The following is a 27,856-nucleotide window of genomic DNA, read 5'->3' as shown; positions in this document are numbered from 1 at the left end:
CTATTAAAATTGATTAATTCATCAAATTCTTAGGCAAATGAATGGAACTAGAAAAATCATCCTGAGTGAGGTAACCTAATCACAAAGAATATACATGGTATCCACCCTGGTGATAAGTGGATATTAGCTCAAAAGCTAGGAATACCTCGGATACAATTCACAGACAGTATTAAGGTCAAGAAGAAGAAAGACCAAAGTTTGGGTGCTTTGGTCCTTCTTAGAAAGAGGAACAAAATACTCACTAGAACAAATATGGAGAGTAAGTGTGGAGCAGAGACTGAAGGAAAGGCCATACATAGACTGCCCCACATGGGGATCCATCCCTCATACAGTCACCAAAGTAGACACTATTTTGGATGCCAAGATGTGCATGCTGACAGGAGCCTGATACAGCTGTTTCTTGAAGGGCTCTGCCAGAGCCCGACAAATACAGAGGCAGATGCTCCCAGCCAAATACTGGACTGAGTATGTGGTCCCCAAAGGAGGAGTTAGAGAAGGTACTGAAAGAGTTGAAGGGGTTTGCCACTATAGGAAGAAGAACTATATCAACAAAACAGAGTCCCCCCCCCCCCACCCTCCAAAGCTTCCAGGGACTAAACTACCAACCAACGTGTACACATAGAGGGACCCGTGACTCCATGACTGCATTTGTAGCAGAGGATGTCCCTGTTAAATATCATTGGGAGAAGAGGTCCTCGGTTCTGTGAAGGCTTGATGTCCCAGTATAGGACAATGCGAGGGCGGGGAGGTAGGAGTGGGTGAGTATGTGGGGGAACACCCTCATAGAAGCAGGGGGAGGGAGATGGCATAGGGGATTCCCGGGTGGGGGATCAGGAAATGGGATCACATTTGAAATATGAATAAAGAAAATATCCAATAAAAAGGGAAATAAATTACTACAACAAAACAGGACACCAGTGTCATCAGTGTTCCAAGGCCATGGAAATGGCGATGGAAACACTGAGGTGCAGTGCTGTGTTCTGAACATGACATGGCTATTATACTCAAACTCAGAACAGCACTTCATCATGGTCCCAGGGCTTCCTCAGTGACCTCTGTTGCTTGCCCCATTTTCTTGAGTGGCATTGTTACTGGTAAATTGCTTGAGCACTAGTAAAAAACCTACACCCCTGCTTATATAGGTGAACTCAATTATTAATGGATGCACGGGGACAGGAGAGTAGAAGGAGACTCATTGGGAACAAGGGCTTCAGCAGGAGTGAGAGAGTGTGAGGGGACAAAAGGAGGACGAAATAACCAAATATATACATTTATGAAATTGTCAAAGACTTAAAACCAGTACAAGACGACAGCAATGACTATTGTAGTATTTGACTATGTTTTACTATTTTCATTAAGTTTCTTAATTTGAGTTTTAGATTCTCATAAAGTTGTAAGAAATAATGTGCTGGAAATCTGTAGAGCATAAACCTTCATTTTTCCCTCTGAAGTTCCACTTTGCAAATTTATAGTTCAATTTTACATCATATCTAGTATACATAGTTAAGGTATATAATAATGTTTCCAAGATTCTCTGGGTTTGTTCTTTATCATTAAGCTCCCTGTAGGTTTATTAGTCACTAGTGTTTCCCCACCACATTTTCTCCAAATCAGAGATGCTATATAGAATTACAGAATGTGTAGTTTTAGGAGATTAATTGCTCTTATCCAGTATAATTATTGGGAGATTCATTGAAGTGACTGTATGGATTAGAATGTATTTATTTTTGTTACTGAGAATTATTACATTGCATATTGCATTTGTTAGTTGATAAAATTCCAGTTAGGCACTACTATTTTAAAGTTGCTACAAAATTTTATGTTCAAGTTATATATAGATGAATATTAATTTCTTAAGAATAAATCCTCAGATGTGTAACTACTAGGTTGTATAGTAGATTCATTTATTTTTTGTGACATTTTTGTTCTTTTTATTAGTCTTTTCAATGTTTAGTTCTTACATAGTTTTTCTGTTTTAGCTAATGGACCTGACTATAGGGCTATGGTTGCCTTTCAGAGAAAATATTCTTTTTATGTAATTTTGTTATAGTTTTACGTTTTGTAGTTGAGAAAAAGCTTTTCTAAACGTGTCCATTGAAGTACTCAATCCAAATGTAACTCCTACTTCAGAAACTGAGTCCTCATCAGAGAATATTTCTTTATTTTTAATCTTTACATTTTATGATTTCCTATTAAAAAAGTCATGAGGGGGAAGGAAGAGGGCTTATGCGACTTTCTGGGAGTGGGGATTCAGGAAAGGGGAAATCATTTGAAATGTAAATAAAGAATATATCGAATAGAAATGGGGAAAAAAAGAACATTTAATTTTTAAGAACATTTAACATTTAATTTTAAAAAAAGAACAAATTAATTTTTTAAAAAATAATTGTTGCATTTAATTTCATCTCAAATGATATCCCACTTCCTGGTTACCCCTCCACAAACTCCCATCCCTCATCTGCCCTCTCCTACCTCCCCTCTGTCTCTATGAGGGTGCTGCCCTACCAACTACACTCTACTGCCCCAGTACTCCAGCATCCTCTATGCTGGGCCATCAAACCTCCATGACCAACGGCCTCTGTTTTCATTGATGTCAGAGGTAGCCATCGTCTGCTATCCATGTACCTGGAGCTATGAGTCCCTCCCTGTACACTCCTTGGTTGGTGATCTAGTCCCTGGGAGCACTGGGTGGTCTGGCCAGCTGATGTTGTTCTTCCAATGGGGTTATAATTCTCCTCAGCTCCTCCAGTCCTTCTGCCAGCTCCCATGCTGGCTCCTGAGCTCATTCTGATCTTTGGCTCCAAGCATTCACATCTACTTTGGTCACACCAGGTTCCTGTCAGCAAGCCCATCTTGGCAAAGGCAATGGTGTTGGGGTTGGTGTCTGCAGACAGAATGGATCCCCAGGTGGGGAAGTCCTAGATGTCCCTTCCTACAGCCTCTGCTACATTTTCTGTCCCTATTCTTCCTTTGGACAGGAACATTTCTGGATTAAAAACTTTGAGATTAGTGGGTGGCCCCATCCCTCTACTGGGGCCATGTCTATCTATAGAGGTGGTCCCTACAGGATCTATCTCCCCTTTTCCGCTCATTTCAGCTAAAGTTATCCTCATTGGGTCCTGGGATCCTCTCAGTTCCCCAGAGTCTGGGACCCTCCAGTGGCTTTCACCAGTTCCTTACCTCCCACTGCTACATATGTTTATTCAATTTCCTGACCCTCTGTACCTCTTTCCCTTCTCTTCCAGTGACTGATATTGCCCCCTTGCTTCCCCCTTTCCCTCCCATGGCCCTCCTCCCTCCACCTCACATGATTTTCCCCCTTCAACGCAGGACTGAATTATCCATACTCTGGTCTTTCTCTTAAGTTCCATCTGGTATGTGGGTTGTGTCAGGAGCTTTGTGAGCTTTTGGTCTAATATCCACGAATCAGTGAGTACATACCTTGTGTGTTCATTTGTGTCTGGGTTAGCCCACTCAGGATGATATTTTCTAGTTCCATCTATTTGCCTGCTAAGTTCGTGAATTCATTGTTTTTAATAGCTGAGTAGTACTCCACTGTGTAAATGTTCTACATTTCCTGTATCCATTCCTTTGTTGAGGGACATCTGGGTTGTTTCTAGCTTCTGACTATTATAAATAAGGCTGCTATAAACATAGTGTAACATGTGTCCTTGTGAAATGTTGGGGCATCTTTTGGGTATATGCCAAGTAGTGGTATAGCGGGGTCTTCAGGTAGAACTATTTCCAATTTTTTTCAGGAACCACAATTTTGATTTACAAAGTGGTTTTACCAGCTTGCAGTCCCACCATCAATGCAGGAGTGTTCTTCTTTTTCCACATCCTTCCTAGTATCTGCTGTCACCTGTGTATTTGATCTTTACTATTTTGATTGATGTGAGGTGGAATCTCAGGGTCGTTTTGATTTGCATTTACCTTTTGACTAAGGATGCTGAACATTTCTTTAGGCGCTTCTTGGTCACTTGAGACTCCTCAGTTGAGGATTCTCTGTTTGGACATGTTCCTTCATTTTCATTACATTAACAAGTCTTTAATTTCTTTCTCTGTTTCTTCCCTGACCAAGTTATCATTGAGTAGATAGTTTTTAGCTTCTACCTGATGTGAACTTTCTGTTGTTTTTGTTGTTATTGAAGATCAGCCTTAGTTTGTGGTGGTGTGATCGAACACATGGGATGTTTGTTTTGCATCCAATTATATGATCAATTTTTGAGATGCCATGAAGAAGGTATATTTTTTTGTTTTAGGGTGAAGTGTTCTGTAGATGTATGTTAAATCCATGTAGCTCATAACTTCTTTTAGTTTCACTGTGTCTCTGTTTAATTTCTGTTTCCATGATCTGTCCATTGGTGAGGGTGGGTTGTAGTGGGTGCCCTTGCATTTGGAGCATAGATGTTCAGAATTGAGAGTTCATTTTGGTGGAGGGACTATACCCAAGAAAAAAAACAAGAAATTAATCTTTTCATAACAAACATGAAAGAAGAGAAACACATAAACATAATTCCACCTCTAACAACAAAAATAACAGGAAGCATCAGTCATTGGTCCATAATATTTCTCAACACCAATGGACTTAATTCCCCAATAAAAAGATATAGGTTAACAGACTGGATAGTTTAACTACCCGCAGTTTCATCGAAAGTGTTACCTGGAAGGAAAGCTGAGGATAGAAAAGGCTTGTGATAAAGAATATGGAGCCAAGGCAAAAGGTTTTCTGATCAAGGCTCAAAGTGTAATGGGGTGACTCCAAATATATAGATGGGGTTGGGTGGTGGGGATGGGGCAGTGGGGGTGGGGGGTGCGGTGGGAAGGGGGGACACCCTTCCCCCAAAGGCTGGTTACTCTCAGGAAACTGCTGGTCCTTGAAGAATAATGGGTCTCACCTTGGTCTGAGCACTCTGCCCTAGGTGGAGGGAATTATGGACTTTCTAAAACAGGAATTACTCCTCAAAGGCTGGGAGAGGAACTTCACCTTGGTCAATGTCAAGTTCCTGCCAGGTGGCATAGCACCCCCATAAGGCTCTCTGCAGGATAAGTAAACAGGACCCAGCATTTTGCTGCATACAGGAAATGTACCTCAGTGATAAATACAGGCACTACCTAAAAGTAAAAGGCTGAAAAAAATTTCCAGGCAAATGGTCCCAAGATACAAGCTGGAGTAATGATTTTAATTTCCAATAAAATATACTTTCAACCAGAGAATATTTCTGATTTGATCCATTCAGCCTCTTTTCTAGGCCTATAGTATTTTCTCATGGCTTATAGTTTTCATGGGTGGCTATCAAGTTATAATCCATACTATTGGTGGAATATCTAAATAGAAGACACAGAGTAAGCATTGAAAGTGGATTTAGAGGAGAGCCTGGAATCATTAGGCTTGGAATTTAAAGCAACTATGAATAGTCATATATATGCTATATATATGAAAAATATTATGCAAAAGAATTAAAACACATTCATGATAATCTTTTAGTAAATTGGAATAGAGTGGAATTTTCTCAATTTAATAAAGACTAACTCCCCCAAATGTACTGACATCAAACAGGTGATAAATTGTGATTTCAGTCAGGTCAGGAGCAGGGAGGGTACTTTTTATAGGCATTATTTTTTTCACCATAGTACTAGAAGTTGTAGCCAATGCAATAAGAGATGAAAAATAAACACAGTACAGGACATGAAGGAAGAAATATAGCTGAAAATTTTGCACATGTGATATGACCATACCTCACGGAAGTAAACTAACCACTGATAACTCTACTAGTAACAATTATATAAACTGTACAGGAAACAATTTTAGTGCTTTTTAAAAAAAATTATCTCTTTTTTGTAAACCAGCATTGATAAATTTTGAAAGCACAATTCCATTTATGGTAATATTTGCAATGTAATACAGCAATATAAACTTAATAAAATAGGAACAAATACATGAGTAAAATAGTAAACCAGTGTTGAAATAAAAATTAAATAAAAGGGAAGTAGCTCATTTTAGTGAGTAGGTTTGCAATCCTGGACATAGTATACTGGCTGTATACATTTGGGGGCAGTGGATATGTAAGATATCTTTATATATGCTAAACTTTGCTGTGAATTTAAGGGACAAAGTTGCTGGGTCTTTTCTGGGGTGCAGTAAATTTCTTTACATGATTTTGAGTATTTTAGATGTAAGTTCTTGGTTACTTGGTGTGATCTTAATTCAGTGGATTGGGAATAGATGAATAGTGCATTGCTTATCAAGTGGCTAGCAACTCATATCTTCACAAGGTCTCTCGCTTCTGCCTCATCTGTATTTTCTTACCCTTGGTTATACTCTGAGCTTTTACTGTTGCATTTGAGAACCCAAGATAAGCCTGAAACTTGGATTCTCTCTGAAGGTATAATGAGCTACCACCCCAGCCATTTGGCAGATCATCCATGCTATTTTAGAAAAAAAAATGCCTTTCAGTAGAATGAAATTATTTTACTTTAGCAGTTTTCTATGTTATAAACTTTAATTACAAGTTTAAATGAACAGAAGTAAATTTGTACCCATATGGCATTAAAGTATGTTAACTTTAGGGGAGAGAAATCATATGAATAATGCTTTGAGATGTTTTTCTGTGCCAAAAACAAAAGCATAATATTTTAAAATTGTCTTTGCACTGAAATGTACCTGTCTAAGAAAAGAATAAAATGTTGTATGCTGTTTGTTTTTCTTAGATCATGGTTAGTTACAAAAGTAGAATGAAAGTGTAGCTGAGTTGTAGTTTTAGAAGCATCCCAGTTGCTGGGCATTTACTCTATTGTGAATTTCCTATATTTCTATTGATGTCATTAAATATAAGCATATTGCGTTCCAGAATCATTTATTTATCCTTACTCGCACAGCCAGTTGGTGCATTAGCTCATGTTAAGTAGAATATCTCTTTAAACTATTCTTGGCATTTCCTAGATTAGATGAATTACGAATTTGATTATTAAAATTAACCTCTTATGTTCATCCATTATGTTGTTCTGATCCAATATCCTTTTGTACTGATTTTTTCTATGCTCTGAAAAAATATTTTATTCAGGTAGATATTTAATGTAAAATATGTTTTGCATAAGATGTCATTTTCAGTATATGTAATTTCTTTTTACATGCAAATATTTTACAAATATGTACTGTATGAGCCAGAAAAAAAAATTGATATGCTGTGTTTGTACATCGTTGTTTTCTTTTTTACCCTTTACATGTGATTAATAACATTTATGTTAGATTCTATTACTACCCAAAGAGATAAATAATTGTTTGTTTCCAAAGTATATAGCAAATGGTCTGTACCTGTCCTTCTGCATACCACTGTTTTTAATACTTCCAGGTTTTTAGAATATTTTGTCAAATTAAGGGAGAAGGTTGTTAAAAAACGAAACAAAACAAACAAAACTGGTTGTTATGTCACAGCAGGTGGCTTTGTCATCACACTCTGTCTCATCCTCATGAATCTGTCAGTGGAGTTTTATAGGATCCTGCACAGGTTGTCCCTGAGCCTCCTCTTACTTGAGGGTATTTGGATGCCTTTTCTCTGCTCCTCCAGGCATTTCACTATCAGGAATTTCTCTTTGGACATTTATGTATTCTCTGATGAAAGTAGTGGGATTTGATACTGTGCATTGAGAAATTGAATTTAGATAGAATTCTGGAAGTTAATTTATTTGAAATGAACATGTGTGGGTCAGTGTAATTGTTTAAAGCTACTTTAATATCTAAATAAAACTACTCTAAGTCATTGACTATAAATTCATTTAAAATATTTCACAGTGTAAATTGTTGTTGGCTTATTCCTACAGGTGGAGTCATCTCTGGCATAAGATAATCGATTACATGAAATTATTAAATCTTGAATTAAGAATTCATGGATTATAAGGCATTTGAACTCCTTTTATATTGGAGTAACATTTCTATGAGTTACAGCAGATGTATCCTGAAGGAAGGAAAACTGATTTGTGGAAATGTTTACAAACATTAAAATGCCCCAAACCTAAGCTTCAGTGTAGATTTGATTACTAGGCAGTTTGAGGAGTCTGTTCTGTGACAGTCTTCTGTTTATGTTGGACCACTGTAGAGGCTTCTGAAACATCTTATTTATTACAGGATGATGAGTTGAACCTTCCCAAGATTCCTTGCAATGCAGTTAGGATCCAACACATCCCTGCTTTCCAGTTACTGGAGCACTTGTTCTTTTCTTGTTAACTGAGGTACAAGCAGCAAATAGAGGAGATATTTGCAACTGTTGAATTCAGTAGATGCACACATCTTCTGGAGTCTTTCACAGTGCTCACATAACTTGTATTTAGTGATCTTGTGGAAACTTTTCTTTTCTGAGGAAGAGGATACTGACAACTGGTAATTAAAGGGAGCTAGCAGATCCTGTGGGCTCTCTGAAGCTCCAGGTAAAAGGTTTAATTAGATTATGTAATTTTTAAAGTAAAGTACTGTTGTATAATGTTTGTTTACTTTGAATTGTCTCCGAAGAATAGATGTTTGTTTGCTTGTTTGTTTTTCACTAGTGTCTAGCTTAATGGTAGACTAGTGTCTTTCAATAGTGTCTAGCTTAAGCTAACAGATAGTTGTCAATTGAACCAGATACCTGGCAGGCAGGAAGAATTAGGCTTCACCTAGGATGATACCATAGTCATTACATGCTGTTGTCAGAGTAGAAGAGAAGGCATGTGTTTAGGAAGTATTTTTGCTTTTCTTTCAAATATGATAATAACTTTACACTCTAAAACTTCTTATGGAGCAATGTTTTTTGTTTTAATGAATGAGAAATATTGCCCAGGTACGATTTGCTTAAGGTATAGATTAGTGAAACAGGAACATATAACTGTTGGGAAGTGTTTTTCTTTAGCAACTTAAAGTTATATGTATCCTAGCAGTAGGAATATGTGCCAAGAGTAGAGATTAAGTAGATAACCTTCTACTTTTTAGGGTTTGTGTGGGTCTTTGTAAGCAAATCCAAGTGGGTTCTCAACTGGTCCCTTCATACCTCAAAGAATGATACAGTTCTGGAGCTGAAGCGCTGATTAGGAGTACTTGACGTTTTTTCAGAAGACTAGAGATTGATATTTAAATTGTGATGGTCATTGGAGATGTGTTTCTGTTTCTCTTTTCTTTTCTTTTCTTTTCTTTTCTTTTCTTTTCTCTTCTCTTCTCTTCTCTTCTCTTCTCTTCTCTTCTCTTCTCTTCTCTTCTCTTCTCTTCTCTTCTCTTCTCTTCTCTTCTCTTCTTTCTCTTCTCTTCTCTTCTCTTCTCTTCTCTTCTCTTCTCTTCTCTTCTCTTCTCTTCTCTTCTCTTTTCTTTTCTTTTCTTTTCTTTCTTTTTTGGTTTTTTTGAATTTGGTTTTTTCGAGACAGGCTTTCTGTGTAGCCCTGGCTGTCCTGGAACTCACTCTGGCCTCAAACTCAGAAATCCGCCTGCTTTTGCCTCCCAGAGTGCTGGGATTACAGACGTGCGCCACCACTGCCTGGTTGTGTTTCTGTTTTTTATATGGTTTTTTTTTTTTTAAATAGAAATAATCTTTCTTGATAGATCTCTTCTAGAATGTATGTATTTTCAAATGTTCTGAATAGTATTACTTATTCAGCTACTTATTGTGAATTTAATGAGAATGGCTCCCATAGGCTCATATATTTGAATTCGTGGTCCCTAGATCTTGGGATTGTTTGAGGAAGATTTGCTTGTGTTATTTGGAGGAGGTGTGTCTAATGGCTGTAGGTTAAGATATGAACTTTCAGCTGTTCCTTCAGTCTGCCATCATGGACTCTAGCTTTCTGAAACTGTAAGCCAAATTTAATACTTTTTAAGATGCCTTGGTTATGGTATTTTAACACAGCAAAAAAATAAAAAATAAAAAAGAGTAGTTGCATTATGAATAGTTTCTGTTCTGGTTCTAAGTCAGAGAGGAAGGAAAAGTTTATACCTCTGAACCTTATAGTTTTTTTACTTTTTTAATAGAAAATCTGAATGATAAAAAGACTACAGTTTGAGGGAAACATAGACATTTTGCCTGAGTAGAAGGGTGTTACTTTTGACAAATGTGTTAACTTTCAACCATTGCAACAAAATTGCAGAGGTGAAGAACATAGGAGGAGCAAAAAGATGTATTTTTTCCTCAGTTTCCAAGGTTTTAGTAGGCACATATACTTGTGCGTATGGATCACATTTTTCTTTTGTTTTAGTTTTTATTAATTATTTTATACATTCCATATTTTATTCCCCACCTAGCCAACCCCTGTTCACCCTCTGACTGTTCCACATCTCATATCTCCTCCCCTCCCCCTGTCTGCACATGGATATTTATACCCCCCACCCCACCCCACCCCACCTGATCTCTAAACTCCCTGAGGCCTCCAGTCTCTTGAGGGTTAGGTGCATCATCTCTGAATGAACACAGACCCGTAAGTCTCCTACTGTATGTGTGTTGGGGGCCTCATATCAGCTGGTGTATGCTGCCTGTTTGGTGGTCCATTATTTGAGAGATCCCAGGGTCCAGATTAATTGAGACTACTCATCTTCCTTTGGGGTCACCCTCAGCTTCATTCAGCCTTTCCTAATTCAACAACAGCTTCTGTTCATTGGTTGGGTGCAAATATCTGCATCTGACTCTTTTTAGCTGCTTGATGGGTGTTCTGGAGTGCAGGCATGCTAGGACCCTTTTTGTGAGCACCCCATAGCCTCAGTAATAGTGTCAGGTCTTGGGACCTCCCCGTGAGCTGGATCCCACTTTGAGCCTGTCGCTGGAACTTCTTTTCCTCAGGCTTCTCCCCATTTCCATCCTTGTAATTCTTTCAGACAGGAACAATTATGGATCAGAGTTATGACTGTGAGATGACAACCCCTTCCCTCATTTGAAGCCCTGTCTTCATGCTGGAGGTGAGTCCTTTTCCTACTGTCAGGATTTCATCTAAGGTCCCTCCCTATGAGTCCTGAGAGTCTCTCACCTCCCAGGTCTGTGGTGCATTCTGGAGGGTTAGCCGAACCTCCTATCACTGAGGTTGCCTCTTTCCATTCTTTTTGCTGGCCCTCAGTGCTTCAGTCCTTTTCCCTCACCTAATACCACATCAGTTTCCCCTCTCCCCACCAATCTGCAACCCCCATGTACACTTTCCCTCCTAGGTCTCTCCCTCCCTCAACTGCTCTGAGTGCAGCATGTCCTCTAGGATAGGTCAGGATATTGTGTCTGCAAGGGAGCAGACCAGGTTGGGAGCCTGCCCCAACCAGAGGGATCTGGTGGAAGGGGCAGAAAGGGTGGAAGGGGAGTGGTATTCGGAGGGCGGGGGTTTTGGTGGGTGATGGGTCTTGAGTCCACTGGGCTGCCAGCAGCACCTCTGGGACTCTGGAGGGGAAGAATGGTTCTTACCAACTGCTCTTAGTACAGCTGGTCTTCTGGAATGGGCCAGGATATTGTGTCTTCAAGGGACCAGACTAGCTAGTAGTCTCAGGATTATATTTTCTTTACCTGTCTTTTTGTTGTGAACCTCTAGGCTGCTTCTGTTTCCCGACTAATTCAAATAGTACAGCAGTAGACATGGCATGAGCAAGTGTATCTTTAGTGTGTTGATTTAAGGTCTAAAACCAAAAATGGGGTAGGCTGGATTGTGTGGTAGATGTAAGCTTTATTGTTGGTAGAACTTTTATACCAATTCCCATAGCATCTGTTGAAGATTATGTTACCAGCAGTAGCTTAGAAAGGTTACTTATTTCCTGCACCTATACCATCATTGTCCTCATTTGTTTCCTTGATGATCCCATTCTCCATAGAGTAAGACGGGATTTCAAAGCAGTTTAATTTCTTTTCTGTTATTAAATACTGTGATAATATTTTTTTATGTCTAGCCTCTTATGTTTCTAATCTCTATCATCCTTAGATTTGCTTTTGTTTTTTTCATAGCTTGGGGCACTACTTAATGAATGTATGAATATTCTTGAATATTCTACAAGGCTTATAATGCTCAGCCCTTGACTGTCTCCTCCCGCTGTATGTGCTTTGAGAATTGTTAAGCTTTATGATCTTCAGCCATTCTTGGTAGTTTTCCTTTTCTGACTTTGTTCTTTCATAACCAGTATTCTGCCTGTAATCTTAAGAAACCGTTAAGTAATATTTCTGGAGTGCTTTTTCTGCATAAGTCCCTTTTCTCTGATTCTGTGCCCTGTTGATGTAGCATCTGCTTTCCTGAATCCCACCCTCTCCTTATCTCATCACTGTGACACTGTTTTCCTCACCTTTGGCACCAAGCCCAGAACTTGCCTCCAGGAAGAAAACCAGAGGACTGTGGACCTCACCTTTGTGCTTATCTCTAAAATCTCAAACCTGTATGGCCTGATATGCCCTGCCAGACAGTGTAGTAATACATTTTAGACAAGTGTCTAGTTGTTTATTATGTGAAGTGAAGTGTACATACCAACAACTAGAATGACTAAATCATTCTAAGTATTTTGTGTATTATTGTGTATTATTTTGTGTAACAGGCTGTTTGGAGCCAACTTGCCTTCCTGTTTACCACATGGTCAGTGATTATTAGAGAACATCTGTAGTTTTGAGATGGTTCGTCTTTCTCATGCCTGATGGAACTGACTTCTTTACTGAGTTGTTCAAACTCGATCTAGAAAGTAAAAGAGGATGGTAAAAATAGTGTCCTTTATTTCTGCTGTTATTGGAGTGATCGTTCTTGACAAAAAAGATAAAAAGAGGCATATTGTTATTATATAATACGACTGCTGATACCATCTTTCTGTCACAAGCTACTCATGGCTTTTAGATGGCATAGCACCTAGACAGGTGCTAAAAATTATCAGTCTGCCCGAACTTCCTACCTGGAGTCATTTAACAGTTTTCTTCACTAGGAGGGGTAAATCATCTGGAAGAAATTTGCTATTTGCATGAACAGTATGTAATGCATGCTTTGTTTCTTTTTATGGCTTTCTCTATATATTACTAAGCCTTAATTTTGTCAGTTGGTGTGTGCTACATAACTATGAACTAAAATTTGTTTCTTTGGACATGCTAATATAAGTCATCACAAAGTTCTCAATCACTATACATGTCATAATACTTTTATGAATGTTTGCTTTAATAGAGAAAGTAGGAAAATGGAAAAGATTGTCAAAAGAAATGAATGGAAAGCTTTACTAAGGAGCATTACGTGGTAATAGCAGTATTTACTAAGTATCCGAATTCTGCAATCACAGAGTCTTCCTTCTCAGTGGCTTTGTATGTAACAATAGAATCTGCAAAACCAAACCAAATCAAAATTAGGGCTGTGGTGTTTTATGTCAAGTTGTTTGAGTAAACCCAACATTAAGGCCAAATAAATTTTTGTAACCAAGAAGTGAATACAGACTAGCCAATCTTTTAGTGTTCCAGCACAGACCAAAAAACCAAAAAATGTTGATCAGATCATTTTACCCCCTTTTGGTACTCTGTTGAAAATCTCTGTTTATTTCTCTGTACCCACATTTTTAACTTGGTCGTTTGGATTGTTGGTGTCTAACTTGTTGAGTTCGTTATACATTTTGGACATTAGTCCTCTGTTGGATGTAGGGGTAGTAAACGTCTTTTCCCAATCTGCAGGCTGCTATTTTGTCTGAATGGTGGTGTGCTTTGCTTCCTGAAGCTTTACAGTTTCATAAGCTCCCATTTATTAATTCTCAACTTCAGTGCCTGAGCCATTGGTGTTCTGTTCCAGAAGCTGTCTCCTTAACCGATGAGGTCAAGTGTAGTTCTAACTTTCCGTTCTATTAGATTTATTGTATCTGGTTTTACTTTGAGGTCTTTGATCCATTTGGTCTTGAGTTTTGTTCAGGGTGATAAATAAGGATCTCTTTTCATTCAAAATGCTGTCAGGCAATTTGACCAGTACCATTTGTTGAAGATGCTCTCCCTTTTGAATGGTTTTGGCAAGCATTTGTATGTTTGTGAGTTTATAAGATTTGATTCTATTGATTCACCTATTTCTATACCAGTACCATCCTGTTTTTTATTACTATTGCTCTGTTGTCCAGCTTGTGATCACGGATAGAGAAACCTCCAGATATTCTTTCATTATTTAGTAATGTTTTAAAGTTTTTGTTCTTCCATATGAAGTTGAGAATTGATATTTCAAAATCTATAAACAATTGTATTGGAATTTTGTTAGGGATTCTATGCAATCTGTAGATTGCTAGTGATAAGATGGCTATTTTCAATATGTTAATCCTATTGGTTGATGAGCATGGGAAATCTTTCTATCTTCTGATATCTTCATCAATTTTTTTCTTCAGAGCCTTGAAGTTCTTTTCATACAGGTCTTTCACTTGATTGGTTAGAGTTACTTCAAGGTATTTTCTATTATTTGTTGCTACTGTGAAGGGTATTGTCTCCGTAAATTCTTTTTCAGCCTATTTATCATTTGTATAAATGAGTTTTACTGATTACTTTGAGTTAATTTTGTATACAGTCACTTTGCTGAATGTGTTTGTCAGATGTAGGAGATCTCTGGTAGAATTTTGGTGGTCACTTATGTATACTATCATATCATTTACAAATAGCAATTAATACTTTGACTTTGTCCTTTCCAATTTGTATCTTCTTGATCTCCTTTGGTTGTCTTATTGCTCTAGCTAGAACTTCAAGTACTATATTGAAAAAGTTGGGGGAGAGTGGACAACCTTTTTTGTCCCTGATTTTAGTGGCAATGCTTTAAGTTTCTTTCCATTTAATTTGATGTTGACTATATTGCTTTAATTGTGTTTGCATATGCACCTTGCATCCGTGCTCTCTCCAAGATTTTTATTTAACATGAGTTGGATTTTGTCAAATGCTATTTCAGTGAGATGATCGTGTGAGTTTTTGCTTTCAGTTTGTTTACACAGTGGATTAAATAGATAGATTTTTTTTTATTGTTGAACCATCCATGCATTCTTGGTATGAAACCTTATTGATTATGGTGTATGATGTCTTTGATGTGCTCTTGGATTTGGTTTGCAAGTATTTTATTAAGTATTTTTACATTGCTGTTCATAAGGGAAATCAGTCTAAAGTTCTCTTTCTTTGTTGAGTCTTTGTGTGGTTTAGCTATCAGGGTAACTGTGGCCTCATAAAATGAATTAGATAGTCTTCCTTCTGTTTCCATTTTGTGCAATAGTATGAGAAGTATTGGCATTAGTTCTTTTTTGAAAGTCTGGTAGAATTCAGTACTAAAACAATCTGTCCCAGTGCTGCTTTTTTTTTTTTTTTTTTTTTTTTTTTTTTTTTTTTTTTTTGGTTGAGAGACTTTCAATGACTGCTTCTATTTCTTTAGAGGATATAGGACCTTTTAGATAGTTTTTGTGATCTTTTTATTTTATTTTATTTTTTTTTATTTACATTGCAAATTATTTCCCCTTTTCTGGGTCCCCACTTCCTGCAAGTTCCATAAGCCCTCTTCTGTCCCCCTATTCTTCCATCCACCCCTTCCCACTTCCCTGTTCTAGAATTCCCCTATACTCTTGCACTGAGTCTTTCCAGAACCAGGGGCCACTCCTCCATTCTTTTTGGATATCATTTAATTTGTGGATTATGTCCCGGGTATTCAAAGTTTCTAGGCTAATATCCACTTATCAGTGAGTGCATACCATGATTGATCTTTTGAGACTGGGTTACCTCACTTAGTATGATGTTCTCCAGCTCCATCCATTTGTCTTAAGAATTTCATGAATTCATTGTTTCTAATGGCTGAATAGTACTCCATTGTGTGAATATACCACATTTTTTGTATCCATTCCTCCGTTGAAGGACACCTAGGTTCTTTCCAGCTTCTGGCTACTACAAATAGGGCTGCTATGAACATAGTGGAGCATGTGTCCTTATTGCATGCTGAAGAATCCTCTGGATATATGCCCAGGAGTGGTATAATTGGGTCCTCAGGAAGTGTCATGCCCAGTTTTCTGAGGAACCGCCAGACTGATTTCCACAGTGGTTGCACCATCTTGCAATCCCACCAGGAGTGGAGGAGTGTTCCTCTTTCTCCATATCCTTGCCAACACCTGCTGTCTCCTGAGTTTTTGACCTTAGCCATTCTGACTGGTGTGAGGTGAAATCTCAGTGTTGTTTTGATTTCCATTTCTCTAATGATTAATGATGTTGAACATTTCTTAAGGTGTTTCACAGCTCTCTGAAGTTCTTCATGTGAAAATTCTTTGTATGTAATATTATTTGTGACTATTGTGAAGCAAGTCCTTTCCCTAATTTCTTTCTCAGCTTGTTTATCCTTTGAGTAGAAAAAGGCTACTGATTTGTTTGAGTTAGTTTTATATCCAGCCACTTTGCTGAAGAAGTTTTCACGTGGAATTTTTGGGGTCACTTAAGTATGAAATCATATCATCTGCAAATAGTGATATCTTGACTTCTTACTTTCCAATTTGTATACCTTCGATGTCCTTTTGTTGTCTATTTTCTCTGGCTAGGACTTCGAGTACTATATTGAATAGGTAGGGAGAGAGTGAACAGCCTTGATTTTAGTGGGATTGTTTCAAGTTTCTCTCCACTTAGTTTGATGTTGGCTACTGGTTTGCTGTGCATTGCTTTTCCTGTTATCGGGTATGGGCCTTGAATTCCTGATCTTTCCAAGTCTTTTACCATGAAGGGGTGTTGAATTTTGTCAAATGCTTTTTCAGCATTCAGTAAGTCTTTTCTCTTGAAGTGATAGGGCACCTTGCGCTGCTTCATACATGCTTTTAAGTCTGAATTTATATGTTTCAGTATTATTTAGAGTCTATTTAGGTACCGTCTTCTAGTGAGATTATAGGGACCGTGTTATTAGCTCTCCCATTAAATTTATTAGACTAATAGCTAGGTAGTTCAATATGTTATCACTTTTGAAATGACTGTTAGAGTTATTTTTTCACAGACATCTATGAAACTATTTCTAAAATAAAATGAATGTATGAAAAAGATTTAGAACCTCCTTAAGAAAAGAAGGCTAAAGGTTTTATTTTAGATTACTGAATATGGCAACAAACAAACAACATTTTAACTTTCTTTCTTTTTTTCCTTCCTTCCTTTCTTCTTTCTTTTACAAAACCCCTCATTTTGATTTACAAAGACCAATATATATTCCCACTGAAATTAGAGTATGAGATATTTTGCCAACAGGTAGCTACAGACATCTTTGGGAGGAGAAATACTCTTATAATTATCATTCAAAGTGCCTATTATATATTTGCTCCTATTCCAGGCCTTCTCTCTTTGCTTATTACCTACCAAATAAATATGTTTCATATTGCTTATGTAACAAGTTACCATTCGTTTTCTGTGTAGAAGTGGTAAAGTTTATTATCTTGAAATTCTGTTGATCAGAGGGAGACATACCAGAGAAAAATGAAAGTATGGATAAGCAGTTTTAGGCTAGAAGAAAGAATCATTGTTTTGTTTTTTGTATTGTTTGCAGAATTCAACATATGTTTATATTGGCTGTAAACTGCAGGTCTCCAGATGTTGTATCTTTTGGCCTGTGCTTTTCTTAACTTTCAAACCCAGCAAAGCTAGTTGAGGCCTTCCTACCTTACATCTCTGTAACATATACTTCTGTAACTTTCTACTTTCAAGAACATAGGTGATTTGAATCGAACCACCTCATTAATCCCAGCTGGTCTTTTTCTTATTGTCCTTAACAACAGTGATATGTACCCGGACTGTTACTATGTGACTTAAACGTACAAATGTTCAGGACTTGGGGCAGACATCCTTGAGAAGACCATATTTCCTGACTCATAAACACAGGATTGATGGCAGTCGTCCTGGCCTGGTTGCTTTTCCGTTTCTGCTCATAATATTTCACATAGACTTTTCTTTCTTGCTCTTATGGGGGCAAGATATAATTCCTTGGGCAGTTACATTGTATATAACATCAATGGAGACACTATAAGTGAAGCAATTTCAAAAAACACCAGAAAACTTCGTTATTCATTTCCAAAAGAGTGTCTTTTATGTTTTCTGTGAATTTTTAAAACTCATTTTAATCCTTAATAGCCATCCAAATAGCAGCATAAGGTAAAGCATTACTTACTTAGTAAGAATCTGTGTGTGACACAACATTTGAAAGAGAGATAACAATGACTTAAGTAATTTATCAAAACAAATCTATCTTGAGAGTGGGTGATATTGGATCTTAATATTTTATTTCTTTCCTCATTAGATCATCACAAGATATGTTTATGAGCTCCTGGAAAATGACTGTAATTTGAAAAAAATCTCTGTTCCAGTAAGTTCAATTTTGAAAAATGTTTACTTCAAATGAAATGCCTTGTTCTATATAAAATGGTTTTTAATGCAGGAGAAAAAAATTTATTGTTGGTTAACTATGCTAAGGTTAAAGTATCTGTTGTGTGTTAAGTATGTTAATGTATGTGTTCTATGTTAAAGTATGTGTTAAGGTATTTGTTGATACTCATAACTCAATGAGTGTAAGAATCCTTATTCTTCTGTAATAGTTCTTACAAAATAACACTTAGAATGTAAAAGATGAGCAGTGCTGATGTCAAGTCTACTGAGATGCTCCCAGAAAGAGTTCTCTTTTACCTCTGCTCATTTCACCTACTGTTTTTATTTGTTGCATGTGAAACAAATAAAGCATATTTCATATTTGTTTCAATGTACTTTGCATTGTAATAAGTATTAACTCTCTAAGTATTATATGATTCTTCAAAATAAGTTTCCTTTTTAAAAGTTTTTATTTAATTTTAATAATTTAATGAATTTCTTGTCTGCATGTATGTGCATTGCCCACACAGGGCATCAGATCCCCTGGAACTAGTGTTACTGCGGAGTATGACCATGGGCTGGTGATGGGGAATTGAACCTGGGTCATCTGTAACAGTAGCCAGTGCTGCTCTTACCCCTGACCTGTCTGTAACCCCTTATTGCTATACAAAATGCATTTTTTCCCTCTACACATTACCAAAGTCTTTCCTGATATTTGTTTTTGTTTTTTAAAATATCGCTTGTTTTCTTTTTGTCAGAGAAATGTTTGGAAATATTGTGTACTTTTGAAATTTTGGAATGTTAATGTTTGGGATTTGGCTTTAGTTTCAAATTCTAAACAAAAAGTATAATTTTTTGACTTTTATTCAAATTACAACATTGCTCTCTTCCTTCCCTTTTGTCCCTCCACCCGCCCCCCCCCACATACACATACACACAGCCACTTCTCCCTTTTAAATTTATGGCTTTCTCTTTTCTTAGTTGTTATTGCATGCATATATGTATTTTTAATTTATATCACAAAACACTAAACGTTTAAATTGAATAAATAGTAATCTGTGTAAATGATTGTTGGAGTAGATTAGATGATTTTTTTTTTTTGCTGCTATTGACAACTCTTTTATGACATGAGTCCAGTTGACAATTAAATTAATTTATTTAATACATAAAACTTTACATGTAGATAATTTCTCTGAACTTTTACAGAGTCTTTTTAGTAGCTTGGGTCATGTTATTGAGGAATTTGAAGATATCTTGCTTATTTAGATTCTCACCTTTGATTACATAGTTCCAGTCAAAACTAGTTGTAGAAACTATTATTTCTCATTAATTGATTCATTCAAGTCATTAAGTGCTTACTGAAGCCACTTTCTTTACTTGTAATATAATAGTACAGAAAATGTTATTGCATGTCACAAATAGGCCATTCCTTGCTCTTAGTTTGAAACATAGCTTCCTTTATGAAAGCCTGGAAATGTAAGTTTTCGTGCTTTTTGTTGTTGTTGTTTTGTTTTTTTTTTCATTCAGTATGGGTGTTCTTCAGGGAGTCGAAACTCTTGACTTCAGGCCTACTTTTTTTCCTTTTTTCCTTAAAAAAGACAGTGTCTAATTGGGGCTAGTTTACGGGTTTAGAGGCTCAGTACATTATCATCAAGGTGGGAGGCATAGCAGTGTCTAGGCAGGAATCGTACTGGAGAAAAATCTGAGAGTTCTCTATCTTATTCTGAAGGCAATCAGAACTCTAGTTTCCAGGCAGCTAGAAGGGCCTCAAAGCCCACCCCCAAAGTGACACTTCTTTCAAGAAGGCCAAACGCACTCCAACAAGGCCATATCTCCTAATAACGCTACTCCGTGGACCAAGCATATTCAGTCTACCCCATTCTACTCCCTGGCCTCCGTAGACTTGTTTAAACACATGAGTTTATGGGGGCCATACTTACTCATAGTATAATGCAAAATACATTTAGACCAACTGAAAAAAGTCCCATAGTTTATAACATTCACAACAATGAGAAATGTACAGAGTTAGCTGGGCGTGGTGGTGCATAGCTGTAATCCCAGCACTTGGGAGGCAGAGGCAGTCGGATTTCTGAGTTCCAGGCCAGCCTGGTCTACAGAGTGAGTTCCAGAACAGCCAGGGCTACACAGAGAATCCCTTTCTCAAAAAAACAAAAAACAAACAAACAAACACACAAATAAATAAATAAATAAATAAATAAATAAATAAATAAGAAAAAACCAGAGGTAAACGTCTTTTCAGAGATTCATTCAGTCATTTAACTACAATAAAATCAAAATCAAAAATGCAGATCACATACCACCATCACAGGATATACTATTTTAATATTTTATAGTGAGGAAATACTGGACCAAAAAAAGACCAAAAACCAGCTGGGCAATTTCCAAACTCTGCATCTCCATGTCTGAGGTCAAAGAGCTCTTCAGATCTCCAAATCTTTTCATTACAACACAATTCTTTGGCTGGTTCTCCTCCCAGTTAGCAGTTTTTCTCAGCAGGTATTCCAGGCAAGTCTGAGGTCTATGCTGTAAACACTGTGTATTAAAGCTGGGTATTGTGGCTCATGTCTTTCATCCTAGTACTTAGTTGGGAGATGCCAGCAGATCTGTGTGAGGTTGAGGACAGTGTGGTTCTCCTGCTGATTTCCAGGCCAGCTGGGGATGCATATTGAGATGCTAACTCAAAGTAAGGAAGCAAATGACCTGTATAAATTTGTTTCTCCAGAAATTTAAAGAAAAAAATTATCATTTTATTTGGTTTCTGAAGAAAAACACTAAAGACTGTTAGGCTCTTGAGACTATACTTTCCCCCTTGTTACTGAATTAAGTCTAGTTTCGAAGTTTCAGTAGCGGGGCCCTTGCATCACTTCTAAGGTGGCAGCATTTAGGGAGGAGAAGAGTGACAGTCAGTGTTGTGATCATGCTTATGTTCTGCACAAGCACAGGGAATAAACCCCACATGTTCTCTGCTGCTGTGTTCCTGCCAAGGAGAGTGTCAGAGATGTGAGTTAGATTAATATTTTCTCTATAAAATTTCATTTTAGGTTATTATATATATTTAGTTTAAGTAAAACATCACTTTTGGGAGTTTTTAAGTATTCCACAGTAAACTGCAAAGTGCTATAAATTATTTGGTGTAGTCTCATGATCTAGGGACATGTAAATTGGACTGTATTAGAATGGCCTTTATGTTTTGTTTTTAAAAGACTTTGCTCAACTGGTTGCCAGTGTTTGCGATAAACATCCGTGTTGTAGTTATTTCCAAACTTTATTGAGGTAGCAAGTAAACACTATTTATATAGATATTTTGCTATATAAATTTAGCATGACCTTATACAAAGCAAGTTATATTTTCCACGTTCAGAGTAATTTTTCTGGTTTACTCTGGTCAGTTCTACCCAATGATTTGTACACATATCGCTCTTCCCATTTTGCCATTAATATTTCCATATACATTGCTTGACCTCAGTGTTGTCTTTCATTGTACACTCTGAGTTTTATATACATTTCAGTGACTTTTTTTTTGTTTTGTTTTTTTATTCGATACAATTTATTTACATTTCAAATGATTTCTCCTTTTCTAGCCCCCCCCCAACTCCCCGAAAGTCCTGTAAGCCCCCTTCTCTTCCCCTATCCTCCCACCCACCCCTTCCCGCTTCCCCGTTCTGGTTTTGCCGAATACTGTTGCACTGAGTCTTTCCAGAACCAGGGGCCACTCCTCCTTTCTTCTTGTATCTCATTTGATGTGTGGATTATGTTTTGGGTATTCCAGTTTTCTAGGTTAATATCCACTTATTAGTGAGTGCATACCATGATTCACCTTTTGAGTCTGGGTTACCTCACTTAGCATGATGTTCTCTAGCTCCATCCATTGTGTAGATATACCACATTTTTTGCATCCACTCTTCTGTTGAGGGATACCTGGGTTCTTTCCAGCATCTGGCAATTATAAATAGGGCTGCTATGAACATAGTAGAGCATGTATCCTTACTACATGGTGGGGAATCCTCTGGGTATATGCCCAGGAGTGGTATAGCAGGATCTTCTGGAAGTGAGGTCCCCAGTTTTCAGAGGACCCTCCAGACTGATTTCCAGAGTGGTTGTACCAATTTGCAACCCCACCAGCAGTGGAGGAGTGTTCCTCTTTCTCCACACCCTCTCCAACACCTGCTGTCTCCTGAATTTTTAATCTTAGCCATTCTGACTGGTGTAAGATGAAATCTTAGGGTTGTTTTGATTTGCATTTCCCTAATGACTAATGAAGTTGAGCATTTTTTAAGATGCTTCTCCGCCATCCGAAGTTCTTCAGGTGAGAATTCTTTGTTTAAGTCTGTACCCCATTTTTTAATAAGGTTGTTTGTTTTTCTGGAGTCTAACTTCTTGAGTTATTTATATATATTGGATATTAGCCCTCTATCTGATGTAGGCATGGTGAAGATCTTTTCCCAATTTTTTGTTTGCCGATCTGTCCTCTTGTTCAATTTCCACGTGTATGTGGGTTTTCTGTTGTTTCTGTTGCTATTGAAGACCACTTTTACTCCATAGTGATCAGATAGGAGGCATGGGATTAGTTCGATGTTCTTATATTTGTTGAGGTCTGTCTTGTGACCAATTATATGGTCGATTTTGGAGAAGGTACCATGAGGTGCTGAGAAAAAGGTATATTCTTTTGTTTTAGGATAGAATTTTCTATATATATCTATTAAATCTAATTGGTTCAAAGCTTCAATTAGTTTCATTGTGTCCTTGTTTAGTTTCTGTTTTCCTGATCAGTCCATTGAGGAAAGTGCAGTGTTGAAGTCACCCACAATTATTGTGTTAGGTGCAATGTGTGCTTTGAGCTTTAATAAAGTTTCTGTTATGAATGAGGGTGCCCTTGCATTTGGAGCATAGATGTTCAGGATTGAGAGTTCTTCTTGTTGTATTTTTCCTTTGACCAGCAAGAAGTGTCCCTCAGAGTCTCTTTTGATGACTTTGGGTTGAAAGTCAATTTTATCTGGTATTAAAATGGCTACTCCAGCTTGTTTCCTGAGACCATTTGCAGGGGTCTGAGCCCGACGGGTGTTGGCCTGCACCCAGGCCCTGGGCCCTGGGCTGTTCGGGAGGCCATCGGGGCGCCAACCCAGCCAGGAGGTTTTTTTTGCTCTGGCCTGCGCACACACCGCCATTTTGCCTACAGGACCCAGAGTGCTCGGGAGGGCAGAGACGGCTAACAAGCGTAGCCTGAGGCTAACAAAGTGGGGGTCTAGGCCCCAAAAGGCACAGGACTGACCCCAAGAACTGGGCGGCTTGGTGGGCCATCTGTGTGTCAACCCGCCTAGGAGGTTGTTAGCACAGTAGACTCTCCAGGTGCTTTCGGGGAGCTCGGGCGCGCACGCCCACCAGCCGGTTCACCTGGCGGACCCAATTAACAGTCATAGCCCTAGGGGAACTTTGCTCGGACCTTGGCCTCCCAGGCTTTTGCCTGGACTCAGGGCCTGGGCGGCCAGGCTAACCTTGTGTACGCCAGCCCGGTTGGGGGATCGGCTGTCCAGCGGAGTGAGTGGAACACAGGGGAGGTCACAGCAGCATAGTTTTATAGGTGTGGATAGGGCCCCATGAGCCTTCACCTCTATACATGATTGATTGACATGCCCAACTTGTATAAGATCAGAGGAGGAACCCTTATCTGTTAATAGAATTATTGTTGTCATTCTTGTGTCCTAGAAGAAGCACTTTTGCTTTTTCTTCTGGTTCTTGAATTCCTTCTGTTTTCTCTTAAGCAATATTCCCTGAAATTTACAAAAAGTGGTATAAATACTCCACTTAGGTCTTAGCAATCAGCTGCCACTAATTCTTAAACCTAGGTCAGCTATGAGTTTATGCATTCACTACCATTCATTGCAAAGAGAAGCCTCTCTGATTAAGGCTGGTGTTTGCCTAATGGTGTAAGTTTTTAGTAGGAATTATGAGGCCATGTCAGTTTAGCTACACAACAGTAGTATATGCCTTCCCATTTCCCAAGCCTTAAGATCCTCTCAGACTCTGGTTTTTGTAAACTACCAAACATGAATTTATTCCTGTGAAGGACACCTCAAATTCAAAAAGAAACTGGTTGGTCATTGCAATATCAGTTGTACCACTATTGCACTGGTAAGGGCATCTTGCCTAGCAAATTAGTGCATTTCATGGGTCTCACAGCTGGTGAAGATGGCTGATGACATTTTACCCCCAGGAGCTTGCTGCCCCGGGAGCTTGCCTTTTAGGAATCTGAAAGCTAGCTAGTGGAGGGGAAGCTTTCAATTCAGTTCTTCTTTGATTGCTCTATGTTTTGCAATGAATGTGGTCTCATCTCTTCAGCAATAGGGAATTATTAATTGGTTCTACTTGGTAATTAATAGGAATAAGTGGCAGAGGCATGTAGTATTGTTTTTACAGTTTCTGAAGGCTCTCCTGACAGTCATAAAGATGTATTTCTTATCTGGCACTAGAAATTTTGTTTAATAGTCCTAGGCTTTTGTGAAAAACACTACCTGGATATTCAAAGCATCCTCCCTCTGTTTTTTTTAATCTTGTAAGTTTATATACACCAATCAAATTTTATTTCTATATGAGTTTTCATATTTGCTTTTACTTTGTTTAATTCTACCTCTGCTCTATCATCTCTCCTACATTCCAGCCCATCCGTGGTTAAATATTTCTCTCCCTGAGATTCTTATGCTCTATTTTTGTATTATTTACTTTCTAGTGTCTCCTTTGCTCTCAAAGAATCCCCTAGCCTAACAACTACTTCCTAATTTTCCTCCTTCTATAAGTAGTTCAAGTTAAACATATAAATCTGAAGATGCAAAGCTAGGATTCCCATATGAGAGAAAACATGTGGCATTTGTCTTTTTATGCCTGGGCTTTCATACATACATACATACATACATACATACATACATACATGTATATATGTGTACATGTATATATCTATAGATATCGCTATAGATATAAAATCAGGTATTAAGCCTTGGGAAATGGGGAGGCATGTACTATTGCTGTGTAGCTAAACTGACATGGCCTTATACGTCCTTCTAAACAGTCATACCCTCAGACAAATATCAGCCTCAGCCTTAATCCGACAGGCTTCTGTTTGCAATGAATAGCAGTAAATACATAAACTCATAGCTGTCCCAGGTTTGAGAATTATGGCAGCTGATTGCGCAGCCCTAAGTGGAGTGTTTATACTACCCTATGTACATTTCAGGGAACATTGTAGAAGAGGGAATGTGAGAAATGTAACAATCAGAAGACAATATCTATCTCTCTATATATGGTTTTTTTTATTTTTTTATTCGATATATTTTTTATTTACATTTCAAGTGATTTCCCCTTTTCTAGACCCCCACTCCCCGAAACTCCCATCAGCCCCCATCCCTCCCCCTGTTTTCCCACCCAACCCTTCCCACTTCCCTGTTCTGGTTTTGCCCTATACTGTTTCACTGAGTCTTTCCAGAACCAGGGGCCACTCCTCCGTTCTTCTTGTGCCTCATTTGATGTGTGGATTATGTTTTGGGTATTCCAGTTTTCTAGGTTAACACCCACTTATTAGTGAGTGCATACCATGATTCATCTTTTGAGTCTGGGTTACCTCACTTAGTGTGATGTTCTCCAGCTCCATCCATTTGCCTAAGAATTTCATGAATTCATTGTTTGTAATGGCTGAATAGTACTCCATTGTGTATATATACCACATTTTTTGCATCCACTCTTCTGTTGAGGGATACCTGGGTTCTTTCCAGCTTTTGGCAATTATAAATAGGGCTGCTTTGAACACAGTGGAACATGTATCCTTATTACATGCTGGGGAATCTTCTGGGTATATGCCCAGGAGTGGTATAGCAGGATCTTCTGGAAGTGAGGTGCCCAGTTTTCGGAGGAACCACCAGACTGATTTCCAGAGTGGTTGTACCAATTTGCAACCCCATCAGCAGTGGAGGAGTGTTCCTCTTTCTTCACATCTTCGCCAACACCTGCTGTCTCCTGAATTTTTAATCTTAGCCATTCTGACTGGTGTAAGGTGAAATCTCAGGGTTGTTTTGATTTGCATTTCCCTAATGACTAATGAAGTTGAGCATTTTTTAAGATGCTTGTCTGCCATCCGAGGTTCTTCAGGTGAAAATTCTTTGTTTAACTCTGTACTCCATTTTTTAATAGGGTTATTTGGTTTTCTGGAGTCTAACTTCTTGAGTTCTTTATATATATTGGATATTAGCCCTCTAACTGATGTAGGGTTGGTGAAGATCTTTTCCCAATTTGTTGGTTGCCTATTTGCCCTTTTGATGGTGTCCTTTGCCTTACAGAAACTTTGTAATTTTATGAGGTCCCATTTGTCAATTCTTGATCTTAGAGCATATGCTATTGGTGTTCTGTTCAGGAACTTTCCCCCTGTACTGATGTCCTCAAGGGTCTTCCCCAGTTTCTTTTCTATTAGCTTCAGAGTGTCTGGCTTTATGTGGAGGTCCTTGATCCATTTGGAGTTGAGCTTAGTACAAAGAGACAAGGATGGATCAATTCGCATTCTTCTGCATGCTGACCTTCAGTTGAACCAGCACCATTTGTTAAAAAGGCTATCTTTTTTCCATTGGATGTTTTCAGCCCCTTTGTCGAGGATCAAGTGGCCATAGGTGTGTGGGTTCATTTCTGGATCTTCAATCCTGTTCCATTGATCTGCCTGCCTGTCACTATACCAATACCATGCAGTTTTTAACACTATTGCTCTGTAGTATTGCTTGAGGTCAGGGATACTGATACCCCCAGAATTTCTTTTATTGTTGAGAATAGTTTTAGCTATCCTGGGTCTTTTGTTATTCCAGATGAATTTGAGGATTGCTCTTTCTAACTCTTTAATAATTGCCATTCTGACTGGTGTGAGATGAAATTGATGTTATTAATTTGCATGTCCCTCATAGCTTTTGATGTTTAACACATTGGAAAAATTTTCAGCCATTTTATGTATAGTTTTTCTTATTTATTTATTCATTTACACTCCAAATTTTATCCCCCTATCCACTCTGAGACTGTTCATCCCATACCTCTCCCCCCCTTTCCTGTCTCCAAAAGGATGTTCCTATCCCCACCCCCCACCGCATACTCCCTGGGGCCTCCAGTCTCTTGAGGGTTAGGTGCATCTTCTCTGACTGAACCCAGAGCCAGCAGTCCCCTGTTGTATGTGTGTTAGGAGCCTCATATCACCTGATGTATGCTGCCTGGTTGGAGGTGCAGTGTCTGAGAGATCTCAGGGGTCCAGTTTAGTCGAGGCTGCTGGTCCTTCTACAGGGTCACCCTTCTCGGCTTCTTTCAGCCTTCCCTTATTCAACAGCAGGGGTCAGCTGCTTCTGTCCATTGGTTGGGTGCAAATATCTGCATCTGACTCTTTCAGCTGCTTGTTGGGCCTTCTGGAGTGCGGTCATGCTCGGTCCCTTTTTGTGAGCACTCCATAGCCTCGGTAATAGTGTCAGGCCTAAGTTTTATGTTATTTTTTGAGAACACGTTATTCATATCTACAGTTCATTTTACAATTTGATTATTTGTTTTTTATGTTTATTTAAGTTTTTGTGTGCATT

At 38.3% G+C, this 27,856-nt stretch overlaps 1 protein-coding gene across 4 annotated transcripts in view; it reads left to right on the top strand.

The window, feature by feature from the left end:
• The window catches only part of Fam172a (family with sequence similarity 172 member A), a 482,169-nt gene that overhangs the window by 83,748 nt on the left and 370,565 nt on the right, over positions 1-27,856 (top strand). For all 4 annotated transcript variants that reach the window (XM_052160054.1, XM_052160053.1, XM_052160052.1 and 1 more), the window contains one exon: positions 18,187-18,252. In XM_052160054.1, the coding sequence (XP_052016014.1) occupies positions 18,187-18,252 (66 nt within the window). The remainder of the gene's footprint in view (positions 1-18,186; positions 18,253-27,856) is intronic.

Source organism: Apodemus sylvaticus, chromosome 16, assembly GCF_947179515.1.
Source record: "Apodemus sylvaticus chromosome 16, mApoSyl1.1, whole genome shotgun sequence".
Taxonomy (NCBI): domain Eukaryota; kingdom Metazoa; phylum Chordata; class Mammalia; order Rodentia; family Muridae; genus Apodemus; species Apodemus sylvaticus.
This window is presented reverse-complemented; position numbering and strand designations above follow the sequence as displayed.